Source organism: Arvicanthis niloticus, chromosome 18 (assembly GCF_011762505.2).
Source record: "Arvicanthis niloticus isolate mArvNil1 chromosome 18, mArvNil1.pat.X, whole genome shotgun sequence".
NCBI classification, from domain to species: Eukaryota; Metazoa; Chordata; class Mammalia; order Rodentia; family Muridae; genus Arvicanthis; species Arvicanthis niloticus.
In genome coordinates, this window is record NC_047675.1 from 13,138,672 (window position 1) to 13,161,629 (window position 22,958).

Here is a 22,958-nt window from a genome sequence, read left to right on the forward strand (position 1 = left end):
CAATAACACATTTCAGTGCAGTTGTTTCTAAACAGAATTAGTGACTGCATAAAGAGTTGGAAAGAGAATGAGAAACTGGAAAGTGATTGAGTTAGAAGCACTTGCAGGCCAGTTTCCTGCTTGCAATTTTTCTTTGTTCTAGTCAAAACAAAACAACCCAAAAACCGGAGTAGCTGGGGACTGCAAAGCTGGGAAAGCAGCTGCCTGGCATATACAAGGGCCTGAGTTCAGTCCCCAGCACCACACACCCACACCCACACACTCACATACATAATAGACACACACACACACTCACATACATAATACACACACACACACACCCCTAAGCAGAAGAACTGAAGACTGCTGAGCAACTGGTTTTATAAACCTTTATTGGAAAGGCTACAAAGTTTATATTATCACTGCATTGCTTAGGCTTAAAGTGTTGTGGGGAAATAACCTTAAATACAAAACTATTATGTGGTTGAATTGCCCAGGCTTGTTGCAAAATATTTTTGTACAATGGAGGTAGAGTGGATAGGGCAGTAATTTAACCCTCACAGGTCTTGATTAGTTTTGGGACATTTTACATCCAAGTTCTAATAGCTCTGGAAATGTACTCAGGTGCTATTAGGCTCAGAGATGGTATAATACATTGAAAAATTTGAATTTCCATTTTTGTCCTGTTGTTCCTTTGACAAATGTAGAAGTTGTGTACCTGGTTATGACTTGGACCTCAAAGGGACGGGTTTTTAAAAACACTCCAGGAGTGAAAAAGTCATCATCAGAAGATGGAAACACACCCTTTCACCATCGCCTTAGATAGCTGTAATACAAGTGAGGCGCCAAGCAGAGCACGGATCAAACTGCACCCACAAGCACTGCTAGCTCAGTCACTGTGCATGCAAACCTGTGCTAGCCTAAGAATCTTAGTTTTCTACATAGAAAGTCAAGCAGTCAATGCTCCCCCAAATTCAGGTATTCAATTTAAATGAGACAGAGCAACTTTTCAAACATTTAATTAAAACAGCATCTTAACAGGTCTATGTAAACATGGTTTTACTACTGACCTATTACCTTATTTTCACAAAACGGGGTGTAAGAGGATAAGAGGCCTGGGTTTGTCCCAGTATTCAGGGTAATCTAGGAGTTGGTAACTTGGATGTTCTGGATGCTACAGAGCATCAACTGAAGTGAGTAACGCCTGTTTCAACCAATGCTAGTGTTATTTAGCTATAAAATGGGCAGGGACCCAAGGCAAAAGCCTCAGGCCGATGGGTTTTTAGAGGCTGTTTTAAGATTCACTCCTCAGTGGAAGGATACTTTTACAGTTCAAAATATGTTCTTTCTAAAAATGTGACACAGAATAATTTACACCAACTGCTTTTTATTATCAAGTTTCAGAAACCTTTCACAAAATGGTTTTTTTTTTAAAAAAAAAAAAAAAAAGCCAAAAAACTTTACAACCATGGCTAATGTAATTTTTCCATTGTTCCCAGTCAGCTTCAAACCCATTGTGTGCAAAGCCCATTTTTCCATGCATCTAAATGATAGATACAGGCTATGAATTCTTTATTCTATTTGTAGCAGCTTATGCAGGTGCAGCCAAACACAAAGCTTCAGGACAAATTGTACAAACTTTACAATGCTGGATTTGAGTTTAAAATATGAAACATAAAGTCTACACAAAACTGATAAAAATCAAGCAGATACCAGGACTGAAACTTATAACCCACATGTGAAAGGGAGTCTTATTTCAAGTGCTTTACTCTGCTACAGAACAGTCGAAATGAAGATGTAAAGCTTTGTGGTTAGTTTAAATTATACACTCTGTGGATACTATACCAATTTTAGAAGTTACACATGGATCAACAGATGTCCATCAGTTCATCTGGACTCATCAGGTACTCCAGCAGCTGGCAAATCCGGCAAATGTGGAAAGAAAATCCACCTGTGCAGCAGCTGCCTGCAGTTTACTGATGGGCACACTGCACTCCAGGTCCATGATGGCTGCTGCTTTCTTCGTCAGAGCTATCATTATAGGCTTCACGCCTCTGACCACCTCCAGAGCCTCGAGTGCTATCGAATTCCTGAAGCTCCACCTCTTCTGTCTCTCCAATTACACTAGGAACTTCTGGTCTAGATGGCAGGAGGTCTTCTAATTCCTTCATAAAACAAGAACAGGAGATGTGCACACACACATATGCATGCGCAGGCACACACTTTGAGACAAGGCCTTGCTATGTAGCCAACACTCACACAAAATAAATATTTAAACACTAGAAACTTGACTGCAGACATGTTCCACTGTACTTCTAAACAGTGTTGGTTGAGGGACCTACTCTCCAGAGAGTTCAGAGACTCTTCCCAGAACCTCATACCCAGCCTGCTTCAGCCGTTTATAACCACCTTGCTTGGTTGTCCCATAAATATTTACATCAGCCAACATTATTTTCAAAACAACCAGAAAAAAATCAATCATACAAACATTAAAAAAATAAAAGCTACCACAGAGACTCTGTCTCAAAAGAGCCAGGAGTGGTTGGTCATATCTATAATCCCAGCAATTAAAAGACTGAGACAGGAGACACATCTAACCACGAGCTCTAGGCCAGCCTGGGGTGCAGGCAGCAGGAGACCCTATAATAAAACAAAATGAAGAGAAAAGAAATACAAAGGGAAGCAAAAGAAGGAAATGAGAAGCCAAAGGGAAAGCCACAAATCAGCTGCTTAAGGAACATTGAAAACCAGCTTACAGAGAGTTTATCTGGGTTGATCCAGTTGTTTTCAGGAAACTGCACATCAAACTTTATGTAAAGGTCACCCTTTTCAAAGGGATTACGATACTGTGGCATTCCTTCACCTCGAACAACACGAACACATCCTATTGTTTAAAAAAAAAGGAAATTTAGATAGGAATTTAACCCAAGAAAGATATTCAATAATATTCCCTTTACCCACTATACACACGAATTATAACAACACAGAAAACCTGGGTAAGATGAAATCACTCACCTGGTTCAATGACTTTGCCAGGTGGGTACTTCACCACAATCTGACGAGCATCAAGATGTTTAAATGTGAACTGAAATCCACATAAAGCTTCAACAAGTCCTATCTTATATGTCATATGCAAATCATTCCCATCTCTCTGGAACACCTATAGACAAAGTATACACAAAATATATTAAAAACAAAACCAAAGCCATACCAACTTGCTGAACATTCCTTAAGCCAATTTCAGAATCTTAACTCTACCATTTACTACCAAAGCCAAAATGCCACTATCCCTAATTTCAAAGCGTCTTATTAGCAGAGCTAGCTACTCAAGGAGTATGCCAGAAACTTCTATTATAGGATCCCAGTGAGGCCAGAAGGGAGTCTAAGATCAGTGTTTTTAAAAAGAGCTCAATTGCCGGGCAGTGGTGGCGCATGCCTTTAATCCCAGCACTTGGGAGGCAGAGGCAGGCGGATTTCTGAGTTCGAGGCCAGCCTGGTCTACAGAGTGAGTTCCAGGACAGCCAGGGCTACACAGAGAAACCCTGTCTCGGCAAACCAAAAGAGCTCAATCAATACGGTACAGCCAGGAAAGTTAAGGACTCAACTTTGGTTCCCAGCACCCACATGGAGGCTAACTACTATCCATAATCCCAGTTCCAAAGAATCCACAGCTCTCTTCTGACCTCCAGTGGGCACCAGGCACACATGTGGTAGCTACATATACATACAATGAATACAATGAGAGAAACCATACATATACATAAATTAAGAAACCAAAAATTAGGCCAGGCATGATAGTATATGCCTTTAATCCTAGCACTCAGGAAACAGAGGCCAGCCTGGTCTACAGAGTGAATTCCAGGACAGTCAGGGAGGGCTCATTACAGAGAGAAACTATCTCAAAACAAAGAAACAAAGCACCAAAAGCCAAACAAACAAACAAACATCCAAACTTGTTTATTGCAAATTACACAGCAAATGCTACAGTTGGCTTACTCAATCTTATAGAATAAACTTATAAACTACATTAATGCTGTGATTCAAAGTTTCCAGAGAGAAGCTACATCTTCAATCTGAGTGAGTGTGATAAAACCAGAATACTGCAGGTCCAGAGCCTGATACTTTATCTTGATCTATCTTTAGTTCCCCAAATTAGCCACTCTGCCCACCACTGTGTCAGACTGAACATCAAATAAACCGACTTAACAAATAAAACCTTTAGGAATGCAGTAACAGAACTGTACTTTCTATCAACCTAAGGCTAGGAGTCATCTGACAAACATCTGAGGCCAACATTTGGTATTTCTGTACTTTGCTGTAACTGTCTACCTTCTACTGATGTAGTTGGAAAGTGTCTTGTGACTTTGGTCACTGCTTCCAATACTGTAACATTGATTTTCCTATAACCCGAATTCGAGTTACAGGTTATGGCCATTCAACTAACTACAGAATAAATTTTGCTGTCCCCTTGAAGGTGAGAGCTGTGTTTTTGCATTAGCGTTGCAAAGATTAACTGCTGAGAATGTTCTGAGCTTCGATGTCTTGGAGAAAAAAAAATCAATTTCAAAATAATTCAACTTGTAATTTTTACCTTGAATTTGCCAAACCTATACTTAAATTCTGAAGCTTAAAATAAAATTAACTGTAGTGAAAAGGTCACCAAAATTTGTTCAAAATCAAATGCGCTTGGAGCCAGGGTGGTGGCTCATGACTTTAATTACAGCACTCAAGAGACAGGATCTGAGCTCAAAGCCAGCCTAGTCTATGGACCTCATCTGAAAACAAAAATCAAAAATAAAAACCCAACAAAAGTGTCTTGGTTTTCTTGAGTATTAATTTCTACCCCAAGCTAATCTTTGATGTCTATAGGCCACAAATAGGCTAATAGAGACGGGCAGTGACTGCCAGACCATTTAATCCCATCTGTATGCTAACTGACCCTACAAGGTCAGAAGAGGCAACCACTAATGAAGCACGAAGATTGTAACACCTAAATTTCTGGAAAATCTCTGTGATTCCTTCCACTTATCAGCTTCCCATCTTCAGATGGGCTCTTCTGTGAGAGTGACATATGCAGATGTGTGTGCAGAGAGGGAGGGGCGTGGAGAAGCCAGAGGAAGACTTGTGGTGTTCTTCTCTGTCATCCACATGTGGCCATGCCAACACTCTATGTGGGTGCTGGAATCTGAGCAAAGGTCTTCATGTCAGCCCAGCCAGTGCTGTTATCCATTGAGCCAGCCCTCTAGCAATCTCCCATTTCTCTATTAATGGCTAGTCACAGTTCATTTGCAAGTTCACTTTACACTTCTATTTTGGCAGAGTTTTCCATTACTCAATTGGTGTTCTTTCTTACTGGTTCTACAAATCTGAATGCAAAATCTGAAGAACAATTTTGGTTGGTTCATAGGACACCTGAAAAATTTGTTCTTTTCCTAAATGATTCTCCTAAATTTACCCATGAAATAAATTCTCCTAAAATGTGGCTTTAGAACATGAGGTTCAACAGTACCAGGCAGCAGGAAAGAAAGAAACATTTCTGATTTTGGGTCCAACATCTCAGTAGATTTAGTAAGCCCTTCAAGGAATTCTAATGTGAAGCTCAAGTTTGCAAGTCTGAGAACCAAAGAATATTAGTTGTGCACACTTACTCAGGGTCTCTTGTAACAGGATCATCAGATTTAAAAAAACAAAACAAAACAACAACAAAAAAACCAGAACGTTTCAATGCTGTTTATATAACAAAATGCCAATGTTCCAATGTTTGTTAATGCTACAAAAGGAGCAAGAACTAATTCCATGTTCTTGTATAGACACACCCAATTTAAAGTACTTATAATTAAAAAATTACCAGGGTGGTTGCTGTCATGGTGGGGAAGGGACTTGATAATTTGATGCTAACATCTAAACAAATGCCCAACTTCTCCCTTCTCTTTCTATCGACAGAGAACTTGTGAAAAGATTAATGAAGCATACCGATAATACTCAGAAGCTTCAGTAATTTCTGAAGAAGTTATTGAAAAGGAACTAACATAACCAAAATCCTATGCTTGTGTTGTATAAAGACACCAGCACTGATAGAAGAGCAACATAGTAGGATGAGTGCACATGACACAGCACTCCCAAAGCTCATTAGCTTATACCCCATTTATAGTCACTGCATCCATCCATCTCAATTCTTCAGATAGGTATTTGAAAGGGAAAAAGGCCCAAAGCAACAAAGTGACAATGCTTTTCTTGACATATAACATACAAGCCCTCAATGTTCTAGTTCAAAGTATAAGAAGTAAGTTTGTGGTTTTATTCTTCCAACTTCAAGCACGTTAACCAAGCTGTCTAAACCTCATCCTTGGCTCATACATTTACTGCCCTGGTCACAGTAAAACCAAAACTAGAACTCTTAACTTCTACCCTTCACCACTCTCTAGCCTAGGCAATCAGCTGCTGGCTGGCAATTCCATGCACTAATAATACTGCTGTCAACAACTGAACCAAGTGCTAGGATTACAGTATGTGCAACAACACTCAGAATGCCCTAGTGATACCTAAGCCATACACCATTGTTTATACTTTACCAACTTTCGTTTTTTTGTTTGTTTTTCAAGACAGGGTTTCTCTGTGTAGTTCTGGTTGTCCTGGAACTCACTCTGTAGACCAGGCTGGCCTTGAACTCAGAAATCCGCCTGCCTCTGCCTCCCAAGTGCTGGGATTAAAAGGTGTGTGCCACCAACTGCCTGGCACACTTTACCAACTTTCAATGATGTGGTTATTGAAATTTCTAGCCTTCCACCTCTTGGGTCTTATAGGCATTAAGCACAGAAACAGTAAATTAATGGGTAGTAATAGCACTTGGGAGGCAGAGGCAGGCAGAGCACTTGAGTTCAAGTTTCAGGACAGCCAGGGCTATACAGAGAATTGTCTTGAAAAACCACAAAAGAAAAAAAAAATCTTAAAGCAGAATTCTAGACACTATTCTTACTTTGCAGTCATCCCAAATATGCAATATAGAAGGAAAGTCAAAACACCCAGTAGTACACCCCTCTTCATAAGATCTGACTAGTACATCAAAATGGGTGGTCCAGGAATCAAGTCACAATTTTGTGAGAATAACTCAAAATTTAAAATGTGCTTTTCAATATGACCTTGTTCTCATATTGTAATTTTTAAATAATTTTACTTAAAAAAAAAAAATGCAGCTTCTTCCTTGGGAAAACACCAAACAGAGAATGGACAAGGCTTGGGAGGCCACAGTGGCTACCAGAGGATTCAGAGACCTGTTGTGGATGGCCCAGGTACTGTTGTATTTTAATGTTAATTCCGCTCCCTCTACCCCCCAGTCACTCCTTAAGTACTCAGGTGACTTGTGAAACATCCCCTAATGAATAAAGGAATCAATCACTGGGCAAGTAGGCAGAACTTCTGGGTTGGATAGAGGAAGAGAGGAAGCAGGAGTCAGGGGCTTTTTGGATAGGGATATGGAGAGGGCAAGATGTAACTATTAGTGTCTCCTGGCTTATATGATGAATCTGCCAGGATTTGCCACCAGAGGATTTAGATTTAATATGGCTTACAAGATAGCGATTCTAGTTGTTGGGCCCATGGATTGAGTTACCATTGTTTGTGAACTAAGTTTGTGTGGTGTTTTCCTTCACGTTGCAGTTCAACTGGGTTCAAGAAAGAAAGGTATGGTGGCAAAGCGTTTGCCTGATGTGCACCACAAAAGGCCATGGGTTTTGAAGCATGGGGCTGGCATGGTAGTGACCTGTCAGTGGGAACTGGGTGGAGAGATTTTGGAGCTCTGAGTCAGAGAGTCTCCATGAGATAAGAACAGGTCGGCCATTCATCCACCAGTGCAGGGCCCGCCAGCCAGCCTGGGCAGAGAATAGCAGGGACAAGTGCGGAAACTTGCCGGTCTTTTTAAAAATATTTCCTGAAACACAGCCCCACTTCGGTACACAGAGGTTGTGGAACACAAGAAGGCAAAGCCTAAGACAAGGAGTGGATCCCTGTAACCAAGCTGGACTGCCTATCAAGGCCATAAAGATCAAGCCACAGAGATTTGTGTTTTATTCTCTCTACCCATCTGAAATTATTAATTTTACCTAGCAATTATCTTTTATGTTAATTGTGATGACTATTTTTGGTTATTAACTTGACTACATCTGGAATTAACTAAAACCCAAACTGCAGGCCATACCTGTAAGGGATTTTTTTTTTTTTTTTTTTTTTTTTAATTAACTAAATCATTTGAAATGGGAAGACCAACTTCTTCTCTGGATCTTTGAGACAGGAAAGTGTATCTTTAATTCAGATCTTTTGAGGTAGGAAGATGCACCTTTAATCTGGATCACATCTTCTAGAAGCCTATATAAAGGACATGGAAGAAGAAGCCGTTCTTTCCTTGCCTGCTTGCTCTCACTCTCAAGTCCATTCCTTCACTGGCTTTAGAGCCTACTTCTTCAGGATTCTGATGTATTCTGAAGACCAGCTGAGACATCCAGCCTCATGGACTGAACAACTACTGGATTCTTGGACCTTCCATTGGTAGACAGCCATTGTTGACTAGCTGGACCACAACTTACAAGCCATTGTAATAAATCTCCTTTATAGTAAACTATAAACACACACACATGCACGCACACGTAGAGAGGTAGAGAGAGAGGTAGAGAGAGGTAGAGAGAGAGAGAGAGAGAGAGAGAGAGAGAGACAGAGAGAGACAGAGAGAGACAGAGAGACAGAGAGACAGAGACAGACAGACATCAGAAGAGAGCACCTGATTCTCTGGAAATGGGAATTATAGTAGGTTGTGAGCGACTATGTGGTTGCTGGGAACTGAACCAAGGTCCTCTACAGGAGCGGCAAGTACTTTTAACCACTGAGCCATCTCTCCAGCCCCTGGAAAGCATTGTTTAAGGATGAGGTTTTAAAGATCATGCCAGTGCAGAAGAAGCAGACTCCGTTTGACCAGTAGGCCAGAATCCAAGCTACTGGGATATCAAGATTAGAAAGCCCGACACTACCCTATGGAAGGCATTGGGGCCCTGTGGCTCTGAGCTGGTGAACCTCATCCTTGTCCACAGAGGCCGTGGCACTATATCTGCTCCTGTGCCCAAGAAGCTGCTGCTGTTGGTGCTGATGATTTACTGTAGAGAAGTTAGGGGAGGGAGTGCCACTAAGCACGGTGCTATGGGGCAGAGAAAGAAGGATAGCAAGTGTAAGGTCAGCCTAGGGCGTAAAACAGAAAAGCGAGGTGAAGGTAGTAATATAGAAAACATGTTCAGTGGTTCATCAAATTCCACACAAGGGACCTCTTCGCTAGACAAGTTCACTTTACCTTGAAAAGATATAACCAATACACATTCAACTAGAAACTAAAAATGTTTTAAATCTCTAGATTCTCTGGTGAGATAGCTCAGAGGGTAAAAGCACTTGCCACAAAAGACTGACATCATCCAGTTTGACCCCAGAACCCACCATGGAAGAACTGATGCCACAAAGCTGTCCCCGGATACATACTATGACATGAATAAGCCCCTCATACCAATAAAACAGATTACTTTAAAAAATAAACTCCTGACCTCAGATAACTTAGCTGGCTACCCAGTAAGTAGAGTAAAATTAACATAGTAGTACTGAGAAGAGTGAAGACTGAACCCCCCCACTGTACATCCAAGGAGTTCTAAAGTGAAACCACACTGCCTACCACCATCTAGTCCAATGGCTGTATTATACATAAAGGAAAATGAGGTGCAGAGACAAGATGGGCACAGTGCTAATCTACAGTGAGGACAGGGCAGAGACCAACACTGATGGTGCTTCTGACTACACTTTACTTGGTTTATCTGTTAGTCAGTTTCTGTAAGTAGGCCAGCCACGCTCACTGTGAGCTGAAAATTAACTCTACCACACTCCCTTAACAACTCATTTGTGTTCAGTTTTTCTTCAAAGCATCCAAACAGATTCTATCCTATTTCTCACAAGCAAGATCAGTTCTGAATAGAACAAAAAGGGAAAAAAAGTGAATAAATCAAAAGGAAATTACCTCATGTTCTTTTTCCTGTAGCAAAAGAACAATATCTCCAGGTTCCACTCCTGGAGCCTGGTCTGCTTCCCCAGTGAACGTAATTCTCTGTCCATGTTTCATGCCTTTGTCTACATGGACTTCCAGAATCTTGACTTCTTTAATCACCTTCTTCCCTTCACACTTTTTACAACGGTCTTTTTCGTTAATGACCTCCCCTGCAAAGAGAGGGCATTCAAGCTTCTAGTAAGAAAGAACGCGCCAACATTAAGCAGGCTTGACAGTGACCTTAATTCAAAAGATGCATTTTGGGTGCCACTGGTTAATGCTACCACGAGTGACAAAACTTTTACTATAAAGGTCACCTGAGGGGTCCCAGCCACCCAAGATTACAGAGTAAAAGCTATCTTGATAATTCCTTAGCAACTTGGGCAGCCAGGCGCTGAAGCTTCTATAAATGCTTCTGCAAACCTTTTCAGCTCTTGCTTCAAGTAGTTTACCAGGAGACAGAGACAGTCCAAGTAAAATTTTAATTTTTCTTTCCAGTAAGGGTTACTGAACCTAAGACCTTGCTAATGACCTATACCCAATCCTTAAATATTCTTGATAGTGAATTACCAAACTGTACAGTTGGTACTTCAAACTAAACATTGCTTAGAATTTTTTTTTTAAAGGGTGTTATGCTGCTAGGGCAGGCTTGAAATTCACTATCCTCCCGCCTCTGCTTCTTGTAGAGAAGATTACTCCTTGTTCAACTTAACTGTTAGTTTTCAGCTGACTTTGATTTCTTGGTAGTGAAGTTAGCAACTTTAACAATGTAGACTGCAGCAGACACACTCAGGTGTCATTTCTTAGCTGTCTTCTTCCACCCAGCTTTTTACGACCAATCTTTCACTGAGCTGGAGGTTAGGAGGTTAAGCTGCTTGTCAGTGAGCATTTGGGATCAGCTTCTCTCCTTAGCACAGCGATTCTTAAATGCGCACTACTGGCCTTCATAGGTTTCTGGGACTGTACCCACGGCTAGGCCCTCATGCTAGATAGAAAGCAGTCACTGTAGCAACTACGTCATCACCTCAGCACAACATATACCTTCTTAAAATGACCCCATCGCTTCCCAGAACAATTTGGAAAAGGGAAGTTCTACAACTATACTAATTGACCATCAGGCAAAGGAAAGAATGGGGGAAGTGGCTCAGTAGTAAGAATCCTAGGTTTAATCCCTCCCACCAGAGATAGTATAGGTAGTGGAAATTAATCAGAATAAGGGCTGGTGGGTATAGGGCAATACTTGCCAAGCACACTCAAGGATTTGGGCTTACTCTACAGTGTTGATGAGGCAAAATTCTCCACATATATTAATCTAATTCAAAACTTAACTTTGCAGTTATACCAGCCACATCTTTCTTTCCCTTGATTAAAGCCAACTTAATTTAAAAATCAATCTATTAAAAATATTCAGAACTTGATTAGGACTTTTCAGAATGTCCCCCAGAACCATACTAGTTAGGTGATGAAGATTCATTTCTAGCTAAGTTTGCAAAATATATTAGCTTTCTGAGGTGGCGGCAGATTAGAAATCACGATCATCCTTGAATAGGTCAAGGTCGGTCTAGGTTAGAGTAAATTATTAGGCAAATAGAATAAATATAAGCTTATTTTTTAAAAAAAACTGTAGGGGCTTGAGAGATGGTTCAGTGGTTAAGAGCACTGACTGCTCTTCCAGAGGTTCTGAGTTCAATTCCCACCAACCACATGGTGGCTCACAACCATCTGTAATGGGATCTGATAACTTCTGGTGTGTCTGAGGAGAGTGACTGTGTACTCAAATACATAAAATAAATCTTTTTAAAACAAACTGTAACTGTCTCTGACTTGGCGCTCACCTTCTCCGTTGCAGTCGGAGCACACGGACTGCATCTGCTGCACCATCCCCGGAGCCAGCTGTCTGATCATAATGCGTACGCCCCGGCCTCGACAAGCACTGCATTTCTGAACAGCTCCAGACTTTCCACCTTGGCTAAAGCAAAAGTATAAATTACACTTTTGTCTACAAACCATTATAGTCATTAAAAAAACACAAATTGTGTTTTTTACCTCTCCAGTAATAATTATTAAAGTGACCTTTAGAGGTATCAGAAGATGCTCAGCTGCTTATTAAGTTTTAAATAAAGAAAATGTTTGACCTAGTATAGATTTTGAGCATGCCACTCAAAAAGCAGAGACACTGTGTAAGCCAACAACACTTACCCACTGCATGCACTACAGAGCACATTCTTGCTAAGTTGTAGTTTGGTTGTCTTGCCATTATACAGGTCTTCTAAAGATACTCTGCAGAGAAAAAAGAACCAGGTTCAACAAGTCTTACCAATATTATTAAAAGATAAAAAAACAGTTTACAGAGCAAATTTCAATTTGACTTTTTATAACAAAGAACTCAAGGATAATTATGACTATAAATAATATACATGGTATTAACACCGCTCTCTCTTCAGAGGACAAAATTTGGTTCCCAGCCCCTATATTGGAACCACTTGCGACTACAACTCCAAGGATCCAATGCCTTTGGTATTCTCACACATGTGCACGTGCTCAAAATTACAAAAATAAATTATTTTTCTGAGACAGGGTTTCTCTGTGTAGCTCTGACTATCCTGGAGCTCACTCTGTAGACCAGGCTGGCCTCAAACTCAAGAGATCTGCCTGCCTATGTCTCCTGAGTGTTAAGATGAAAGAAAAACATCTGAGAAATCCACTGCCACCACCACTCAGAAAAATAATAAATTCTTGAGCCAACAACTTGACACAATTTATAAACTGTTAACTCCAATTCATCAGCAATACTCTAAAGACAGAATCCTGTGATTCACACGGCTTCAAACTCAACATGCAGGAAAAATGACCCTGAACTAATATGGATACCCTTGCCTCTACTACCGAGTGCTAGGATTACAGGCATAGATCATCTTGCCCAGTTTTATATGGTACAGAGAGAACCCGGTGACTCCTTTGTGCCAGACAAGCATTCTAGCAACTAAGCTATATTTCTAGTTTCTAATTATAATTATCACCCAATTTTATGTGATAACAACTAAAGCACAGAAAAGCTAACTAACTTGACCAATGTCAGCATTGATTCTAGAGTCAGAGCTTTGCTGGAGGGTAGGGTACACTATAGATGATTAGATTAAAAAATGTATATTACAGCTTAAGATAGGCACTTAGGGGCTTGGAAAAATGGCTCAGTGGTTAAGAGCACTAGCTACTCTTCCAGAGGATCTGGGTTCAGTTCCCACACTGGAGGCTTTCAACTGTCCCTAACTCCAGTCCCAAGAGAACAGACTTTCAGCTTATAAGGCACATACATGTATGCAGGAAAATAGTCATACATATAAAAGTTTTTAAAAATTAAAAAGGAAAGGCACTTAGTTGTGTATGTTTAAAAAGTCACATACTGTAGCAGGAAAGAGGGAAAGAACATAGTTTCAACAGAGAAACATTCAACCTTTTCAGCTTCTAAAAACCCTGCCAAATCATAATTCTGCATATCTGAACAACTCTTTCTCCTGTTTAGGGAGTGGAGATCACTAAGGGCAGATAATGAGCACAGAAGACGGTGTGTGCGGCAAGGCTCTGAGAATGGCAGTGCAGGGAAGTCGGGCCAGCACTCAGGTAAACATGGAAGCCTTCCAGACCTGTTTGGACAAGTTCATGTTGTAATGGTTGGTACAGATCTGGTTGGATGCACAGGCTATCAAGTAGTAAGACATATAGCATCTTTCTATAGGATCAGCCAAAAGCACTGTGATGTACTGGGTCAGCTTGATGGTGTCATGATGAACAGCAGCATGGTGGCCCTGAACAACTTAACATATTTTCAAACTGTCTAACTCAAAAGGCTGAATAAAAAAAAGTACCAAAATTGTTTGTATGTAAAAGTATACAATATTTTATATATCCATATTACCTCAAAATAGTAATACAGAAAAAAAAAAGGCTTACTAAAAATACATAAGGAGGCTAGAAAGATGGCTCAGCAGTTACTTTAGAGCACCTGGGTTCAGTTCTAAGTACTCACACAGGGACTAACTGTCTTTAACTCCAATTCCAGAGGATTCAACATGTTCTTCTGGCCTCCATGGCCACTCACACTGTACATGGTACACAGACATACATGCAGGTAAAACAGCCATACACATTTTAAAGAAGTAATAAATGTTTCTTTAAAATAAAACAATTTAAAAAGTCCAAAGTCAGCCTTTCCTGTATAGCAAGTTCTAGGCCAGACAAGGTTAAATAGAAAGACCCAGTCTCAAACAAACACATAAACTATATATACATGCATACACACTGTATGCATACACAATATACACACAACTCAGTCTTATTCATGTATAGCATACTCCAATTAAAAGATCAATTTCCAAACTAATCTCAAAAAACAAAACTGCTCCACCCCTCCCCAAGGAGCCGAAGTTAATGGTTGCTGAGGGAAGGGACTCATCCTTAGTGATGTGGCCAATGGTTAAGTTGTCCTTGCTCAAGTAAATAACCCCACCATCCCTATTCATTCAGGAAGCTATAATTAAGTATGAAAGGCCAAGGGAGGAGAGGCAAAAGTAGGAGGGATTTGTTAGAAAGAGGGGTTCATTTGAAGGGGAAGCATAGGAAAAGGTAATATGAAGATCACTGCCAAACTACATTTTATATTTCTGTGTGTATCAAACTGTAAAAGAATTCTAAAAATTATTCACCAATACCACTCATATATATCATAGATTTAATAATACTCATTTGTTTTGTTGATTGGTTTGTTTGTTGTTTTGGTTTTGAGACAGAGTTACACTAAGTAGCTCTGGCTTTATGGAACAGCATGGCCTCAAATTCAAGAGATCTGCTAGTCTCTGTGTCCCTTTGTCCCAAGTGATGGGATTAAAGGTGTGAGCCATCACACCTTTCTCCCCATAAAACTGAAGGTAAATCAGACTTCACACATGCTAAGCGGGCTCTGCCACTGATCTATATGCACCCAGCTTTTAACCCTTCCTTACTAATTTCAAACCCTTGAATTCAAGTAAAGGAACAAATAGTGTGAAGTCACTCTCAAAGGCACCTACACTATTTTGTGGTATTCAGCTGTTCACCAAATTGTTACTGTAAGCTCAAACTTTCATATGCTGTAGACAGTATAAAGTAACACTTATAAGTAGGCAAGATGGCTCCGCAGATAAAGGCACTTTATGCAAACCTATATTCAATCATGGTAGAAGAAAACCAACTCCTCACAAGCTGTCCTACCTAATTTGCACGTTCATGCAAAATAAGAATTTTTTCAAAAAACCACTTATAGATGAAAAATTACCAACAATACACCATCACATCCAAATAATGATACATTGATCTACATCTTAAGTGTTACAAGACCGGAAAGGAAAACTGTAAATAATCTGACTATATTGACACTCTGCAGAGAGGCTTAAACTAGCAAAATTTCTCTAAAGCAATTAGGTTTTATCAGCTTCAAGACATGGATATCAAGTCAGGGATAGTACCTCACACCTATAATCCCAACACTTGAGAGCCTGATGCAGGTTGGTTGTTATGAAGTCAAGGTCAGCCTTAGCTACAGTGTGATACTATCTCAAAAAGAAATAAAGCCATGAATGCTTGGCTGGGAATCTGCCAGAGATAAAACAACACACAAGGATGCACAGCAACAGTATCTATTCTAGACACCCTGCACCTCACATAAAAGGAGTAGTTTCATCATGAAATGGGATTATGAAGCCACTCAAAAGAATGTTAGTTAGTAGGCAGGTATGATGGTGCACACCTGTAATTCTAGTACTCAGGAGGGAGAGGTAGGAGGAACATTGCTCAGACTATGACATAACAAGCTCCAGTTTAAAAATAAAGGGGTGTGTGTGTGTGTGTGTCTGCCTGTCTGAAGACAGATTAGCTGGTAATGTGACCGCAGCATAGTATCTGGGTTCAAGCCTCCACACTTGTATAAAAAGCCAGCTATCAGCTATGGTGGGGCTGGAGAACTCATTCTTGCAATAGACCCAGTTTCAATTTCATCCTCATGGCAGCTCACAATCATCTTAAGTCTTGTTTCAGGGAACCTGGTGCTCTCTTCCTAACTTCTTGAGAACCAGGCACTTGTGTACAGACATGTATACATGCACAAACCACTTACATAAATAAGACCAAATAGATAAATCTAAGCAAACAAAAAACTAGACCAGCAAACCTGCCTCCGAGTTCAATCCCTGGAACCCACATGGTAAAAGACAAGAACCAACTCAATCGATTCTATGTGTCCTGACCTTCATGTCTGCAGTGTAGCAATCACTCGCCCCCCAGTAACAACGAAAACTATAACTGAAATATTTTAAACAAACAACTAAGAGTTAGGCATGATCATATACCGCAGTAATCCACTTCTGAGGTGGAGGCAGGATACCAGGAATTCATAATCAGCCTTGGCTTCATGAGACCTTGTCTTAAAACTCCAGTGTTCGCTCTCAATTCAGTCTTTTGCACTTGTTATTAAAAACGTTCTTAGTGAAATAATTTTAAAATACAGTGAAATGACTATTTTCAAACTGTAGAGAAACTGTGGAGTCTTAATTCAAAATCAAAGCCCAAACCACTTATATGCTGACGGTTATGCCAGGATGCAAGCCAGTAAGCTCCATGGAAACCAATTTAGGAGAGTTAGCATTGAGGATCAAGTAACGAGGGACACTACCATGTAAATAATCAAAACAACCATTATTTTGACTTAAAATACTTCAAAGAATATCCACACTTGAAATTTTCAGTCATCTAACAGGTAACCTCAACAGCATGGGAGGGAAAAAAAAAATCTCAGTAGGAATCAACTATTCTTTAAGATCTTGGTTGTTTTGTTTTGAGACAGGCTTCTATGTACGCCTGGTTAGCCTCAAACTAGCTATTCAGCTGAGTACATATGACCTAGAAGTTGGATCCTCTTGCCTCTACCTCTCCAGTGCTGTAGTTATGGGTAAAGACCACCCAACCTGGTTTAAATCCAGAATTCTGTGTCTGTGCGTTAAGTGCTTTACCAACTGACCTACATTTCTAGAGCACCCCTCCACCCAGTAAGGTCTGAAGCAAAATACATCCAATAATTCACTTTGTCATTTAATAAGAACACACTTTAAAATAAAGGACAAACTCTCTTGTAGCAACACTCTCTTATCACCATCTGGAGAAGCATTTCTTAGAGACTCACTTCAGTGGATGCATCATGTCCTCGCCTCTTCTTCTGCCATTTCGACTTCTACTCTGATTGCCCATGAAGCCAAACAATCCTCCACCAAAAATATGTGAGAAAATATCATCCATGCCACCGCCTCCACCGCTGCCTTCCCGTAGACCTTGTTCTCCATATCTGTCATACAGCTCCCGCTTCTCTGGATTTGACAATACTTCATATGCAAAACTTATTTCTTTAAACTATAAAGTAAAAGTAAAAATAAAAACAATTGGATTTTTAAGTGGAAGAATGTGAGAAAGACTTCAGAAAGTCAGAAGCCACTTAACTCCAATAAAAAGCTTTGAGGTTAGCTTGGTTTCCTCTTTATCACCTAAAAATCTAAAATAGTCCTCTGAAAGTTATCACCATCATCACTACATATGTATGTGAGTGTGGAACCATGTATAGAGGTCAAAGGACAACTTTCTCTCCTTCCACTGTGGACTGCGCTCAGGTGGTCAGGCTAACATGGTGGCAAAGACTTGCTAACACTGAGCTATCTCAATAGCTATAATTTTTCTTATTTTTGAAGATTACACGCATTAGGTTTTACTATGGTCATTCTCAAGGAAGTTAAAATAACAGCGAAAGTTTCATTCTATGGGCATAAGTGGACTTTTTCCCTACATCACTCCTTTCAGTTTAAAACTAAAACTCTAAGAATAAAACTCAAATAACTTACTTTATCTCCAGCATTTGGATTCTTATCAGGATGGTATTCTTTGGCTAACTTTCGGTATGCCTTCAAAAAAGATTTTGGAAAAGAGTTATACAAAGCAAACAATTTAAGACACTTTTCTGAGAAGCAATGTTCAAAAGTTACAGCCTTCCAAAAATGTCACTATTTAACATTGTCCACTTTTCAATATTGTTTACTTGCTAGTAATGTATCCAAAGTTATTGAAGAAAAATACAAATAAAACAAAACAAAGATATAGAAACATTATTTCTTGTTTTCTTTTTTTAAAACTATTATTAAATGTCTTTGATGGCCAGCAACCAGACCAAGGAGACCACAACAACCAAACAAATTTTAGATTGAGTGACTTAAATTTAACAGAAACTCAAGCACTACTACAAATTAAGCAAAGGATACTTCTACCAAGTATTTCTCCCCATGCTGGCTGGCTCCTCTGCCTGCCCTCTAACAGGAAAACACCCAAGAGGTCCTAAGTGATATTTTATTAGCACATGGTCGACTAACTGGGGTCCTAGGTGGTGGTGGAGCTACATACTTTCAATTAAGTGATGTGGGTAAGCAGCATGTAAGTCTTCACACAGACTCATGAATTATATAACACAGCCTACCATTTCCGGTAGGGTAACAGGAAGTCTTTTTTCTTTGGACTTTACCAGTCCCGGTACTTACGGGACATTCTTATTTTTCTCAGTTTACAAATTCAGATTGAATACCGACAGCCAGAGAAGATGCTGAGAGACTTTAAGTACCTTAAGTCCCGAGATGATCTTTTACTACTACAAAGGACAACAATGAGACCTGTCTTATTTTTAGTGAGTGCACACTCAGGTGTTTGGCTGGGACACACGACTCATCCCTGAAGCGGCCACGGAGTATTTAGATCTCCAACCCACAGAACAATGCTTCTAAACAGACCCACGCTGCTCCGGCTGCCCGGCGAGGGAGGCAGAGGGAGGAGCCTGTTCATCGCCGGAGGCTGCGGCGGCCCTCAGCCCCACACCGGCGCCGGCGGTCAGCTCCTCCTCGGCCCGGCGGCGCGAGCACCGCGGTCCGACCTGTTTTTCCGGGTGGCCCGGGGCGCCGAGCTGGCGGGCCGCGTCTGCGCAGGGCCGGCGGGCGGAGGCCCAAGGTCAGCCGAGCCGACTGCGCCCCCGCCGCCGCCGCGCCTCAGCCCGGTTCAGGCCGCCCCGACCGCGCAGGCCCCGCGCCCTCGCCCCGCCCGCCGGCCGGCTCGCTCCAGTACCTTCTTCAGCTCGTTCTCGCTGGCGCCGGGAGGGACGCCCAGGATGTCGTACAGCTTCGTGTCGGCCACGTTCGCCATGGCGGCCTGCCGGGCAGCACTCGCAAGCAGGCGGCGGAGCGGAAGGAGCGCGACCCGGATCACGAGCGGCGGCGGCGCAGGCCGAGGAGACGGCGCGGGGAGGCGGGCGGGGCTGAACTTTGACCCGGCGCAGCGCCATGACGTCGCCACGAGGCCCCGCCTCCGGGGCGGGGCGGGCGGTTGGGCGGTGGGCGCCGGTGTGCGGCAGGTGGGGTCCTTTCCTGATGCCGGTCGGTGACGCGCGAGCCACGGCGGAGTAAAGGAGAGCGGTGCGCGGCGTTCGTACGGAACTCTCGGTGCGGCAGAGGCCTGAGGGAAAGAAGCCGGCGTGGAATCCTCCTGGGGTGGTATCCCCGGGGCCGCGGTGAAAAACAGCACGTGGGTGTGAGTGTGTGAGGTTCCCATACAGCCTATTACACCCCTAATGTGATTTTATCAACACCTTCACTAACTCATTTCATCTCCTTAACTTCCCCCTCAGCACCTCTGCGTAGGGGAAACAATTTCATTCATAAATACTCAGCTATATACCTAGCAAACGGGTTTTTAAAGGCATAGCCATCCTGTCACATTGAAGGAAAGGACAAATCTTTTCACATATTCCCGATAGCGCCCTTTTACACATTCCCAGTTGGTTTGGGGGCATCCAGATAAACCAAAGTCACCCTGTAACACCGGGGTCATGCGTTCAAGTGTCTCACTTGACAGCTTTAAAATTAGCTAACGCCAAAGGTTTGGTTGGCCGTAAGGCGGTATGACAGCATGCTGGCACTTGGTGACTGTCAGTCGATTTTCGTTTGCTTTAGCTTAAGAGAGTTCTGTACTTCTACCACGTGCCAAGATGTATGGCTTGCCTTCCAACTGGTTTTCCGAGAATAAAACACTTCTGGTCAGTTGAAACCTGAACTGGGAAACAAATACTCATTGACTGGCTGTAAGTCTGTCAGTTGAGGTGATATGCCTCTCTTGTTATTCTTCCTGGCCGAGTTGTGGAAGCCCTTCACTGCCGTGCTAAAGACTTGTGAATTTGAACCTGAAAGCTCTGAGGAGTCTCATGAGAAGATGCTCCTTCACCTGTAATGTTTTCCTTGATTCATAACCTGGTGAACCTTCCTGTCTTATCTGAGGCCCCACGATGCTTGCTTTCCTGATAAGTATGATTTATGACATGAATGCTGTTCTCACATGTGAGTCAAAATTCCTTAATAGGATTTAGATTATGTATCTGGTTTCGAGGACGTATTTGGAGGTTCTAGCAGGGGACCACAGCTATCCCATACCCTTGGCCGAAGACTAGCTTCTCCTTTTGATTAAATATCCAGCTTCAGGAAGGGTCATACATGGAACAAGGAAGAGGAGAGGGAACACTAACCTACACACCCAGATTAGCCAAGCCAACCCTGGTGACAGATGTTGAAGTCAGATCCTCACTTCTGGCTTTGAATTTTACAAAGACTCCCTATAATTCAAGAGTTTGAGTCCTGTTGCCATTGAAAGAGATTTCTCTCTCATGTACTACAGTGAAATGCTACTTCTCCACTTCTTACCAATCTGAGCTGTTCCTATGAGACAGTATAAGGCTGTGAAATTAGATTGTATAAGCTGGTAGCCTTGCTCTGCCTTCTTTTAACAGTGAGCTGTGCAGTTTACTTTTCTGAAGTTATTTCCTCAGTGCAAGATGGTATTTTTTTAAATAGTATTTATAGTCTGGGGATGTAGCTTAGTTCATGGAATGCTTGCGTAGAATACACCAAGGCCCTGGGTTCAGCCTCTAGAAAAAGGAGAGGAAAAGATAGAAAAACAAAAGGGAACTTTTGAGTCAACTACTCTAATTTTTTATTTAGGCTGCCCCTTGGCCTTGTAATAAATCAGTGAATACATGGGCTTTTTGAGGTTCTGATTTCTGTACCCATAACTGCATGCATGCAGTGTGGCAGCTCACACGTGTGATCCCCGTGCTTGGGCTGTGGAGACAGAGGAGTATAGTGATGGTGGGGTAGCTTTATTGTTGGCCAGCTTCCCTGCGGGCTATTTGTACTGTCTGTTCATTGGAATATCTGGCTTCCCTGAGCTTCAGCTCCTCTCTTCTGTAATTAATGTTCCTCAGGCCTCCTCATGGTCTCACATGGCTTGTAATTAGTTCCATTTCTTTCCCCCTTTCAGTCAGTTTCTGCTGCACAGGAAAGGAAGTACCTGTTTGTAGTTACTATTTTTATCTCATTTCTGTCCATGAACAGTTAAAAAGAGTAGGATTTTCCCCCTTGGTCTCACTTTGAGTTTAGTTTACCTTTCTTTTTCTGTTTTCTTGTAAGGGGGAAAATATCTCCGCTTGGTTAAGTTTTAGCTTGTGATATTTTGGAAATTACCTCAGCTGTGTTATTTTATTACTTGCCTTTAAACTATTATTTATTTATTTATAATATTTTGTTCATTTCTGAGTTGTAATTGTAGTCAGCACTTTGTCTGCTAATTTTGCAGGGCCACAGGTTATTTCAGAACAGCTCTGTGCGTCATCTGACACATGTTGTCATTCCTGACATCATAAGCCTGAGTTAAGCCTGTGTCTGTGTGAGCGTTGTAGCACCTCAGACATTTTCTAAGTTTTTGAAATACTTCATTTATTTTAGCTCTATTATGTAGCTAATGCCAGGAAGGAGGAAACACCTGCATCTCATTTCATATCTAAGAATCATAAAATGCTGAGTCACAGTGCGTCTGAGGGTTGTTCTCATTAGGCAAATAATTTAGTTTGAGGCTAGAGTGGTTTCAGATTTCTTCCAAGCTTATTTTGTTGTTCAATTCCTTTATTTTTGATTCAGTATGCTTGTGATTGAGTGCGATTGGGTTGGGATAAAGGAGATTGATAGGGACTCGGGGAGGAGTGGATGGACTACATTATTATATTCTGCAGGCCATTCCTAGTCACAGGGAATTAAATGGAGAAATGAGCAGCTGATTAGTTTAGACAACTCTTTATATATCATTCAGGCTACTTAGAAAGTAGTTTTGCTTTCTGCCTTTAACTAGTGGTTGCTATATTCTTTCTTTCTCTCTTTCTAAACTTTAAAAAAACATTTTTTCAAGGTTAACCATTTGGTATTGGATAACAAGTTGGTTTTCGCTTCCCTAAAGAATTCTGTTTCTCCCACTCTCAGCATGCCTCACTTGCCTGTAGTTCTCTGTGTAGGATTGGGCCTTTAAGGACTTTCCCCCATCCACTTCACCCTATTTTGTTTGCTTGTTTTTTCCTGTCTTTAAAAAAATTAATTTATTTATTTCATGTGTGTGAGTACACTGTCTGTGTCTTCAGATACACCAGAAGAGAGCATCAGATCCCATTACAGATGGTTGTGAGCCACCATGTGGTAGCTGGAAATTGAACTCAGAACCTCTGGAAGAGCACTTAGTGCTCTTAACTTCTGAGCCATCTCTCCAGCCCATAAACTCTTTTTTAAAAACCCAAAACAGCCGTGGTGTTGCACGCCTTTAGTCCCAGCACTTGGGAGGCAGAGGCAGGAGGATTTCTGAGTTGGAGGCCAGCCTGGTCTACAGAGTGAGTTCCAGGACAGCCAGGGCTACACAGAGAAACCCTGTCTCGAAAAACAAACAAACAAACAAACAAACAAACAAACAAAAACAAATTAAAACCCAAAATAGT

General features: G+C 41.4%; 1 protein-coding gene and 1 long non-coding RNA gene across 2 annotated transcripts; one reads left to right on the plus strand and one right to left on the minus strand.

Moving 5' to 3' along the window:
- Positions 1-354: 354 nt before the first annotated feature.
- On the minus strand, positions 355-19,421 carry Dnaja2 (DnaJ heat shock protein family (Hsp40) member A2). Its single transcript, XM_034522603.2, has 9 exons — positions 19,223-19,421; positions 17,962-18,021; positions 17,256-17,479; positions 12,245-12,325; positions 11,881-12,014; positions 10,019-10,215; positions 2,995-3,139; positions 2,736-2,863; positions 355-2,144 (listed from the first exon to the last, which is right to left on the minus strand). Exons 1-9 carry the CDS (start codon positions 19,298-19,300, stop codon positions 1,953-1,955), a joined length of 1,239 nt encoding a protein of 412 aa, XP_034378494.1. The 5' UTR covers positions 19,301-19,421; the 3' UTR covers positions 355-1,952.
- On the plus strand, positions 12,319-17,470 carry LOC143434931 (uncharacterized). Its single transcript, XR_013104802.1, has 2 exons — positions 12,319-13,666; positions 17,209-17,470. It is a non-coding gene; the product is annotated as an uncharacterized LOC143434931 (long non-coding RNA).
- Positions 19,422-22,958: the final 3,537 nt, after the last annotated feature.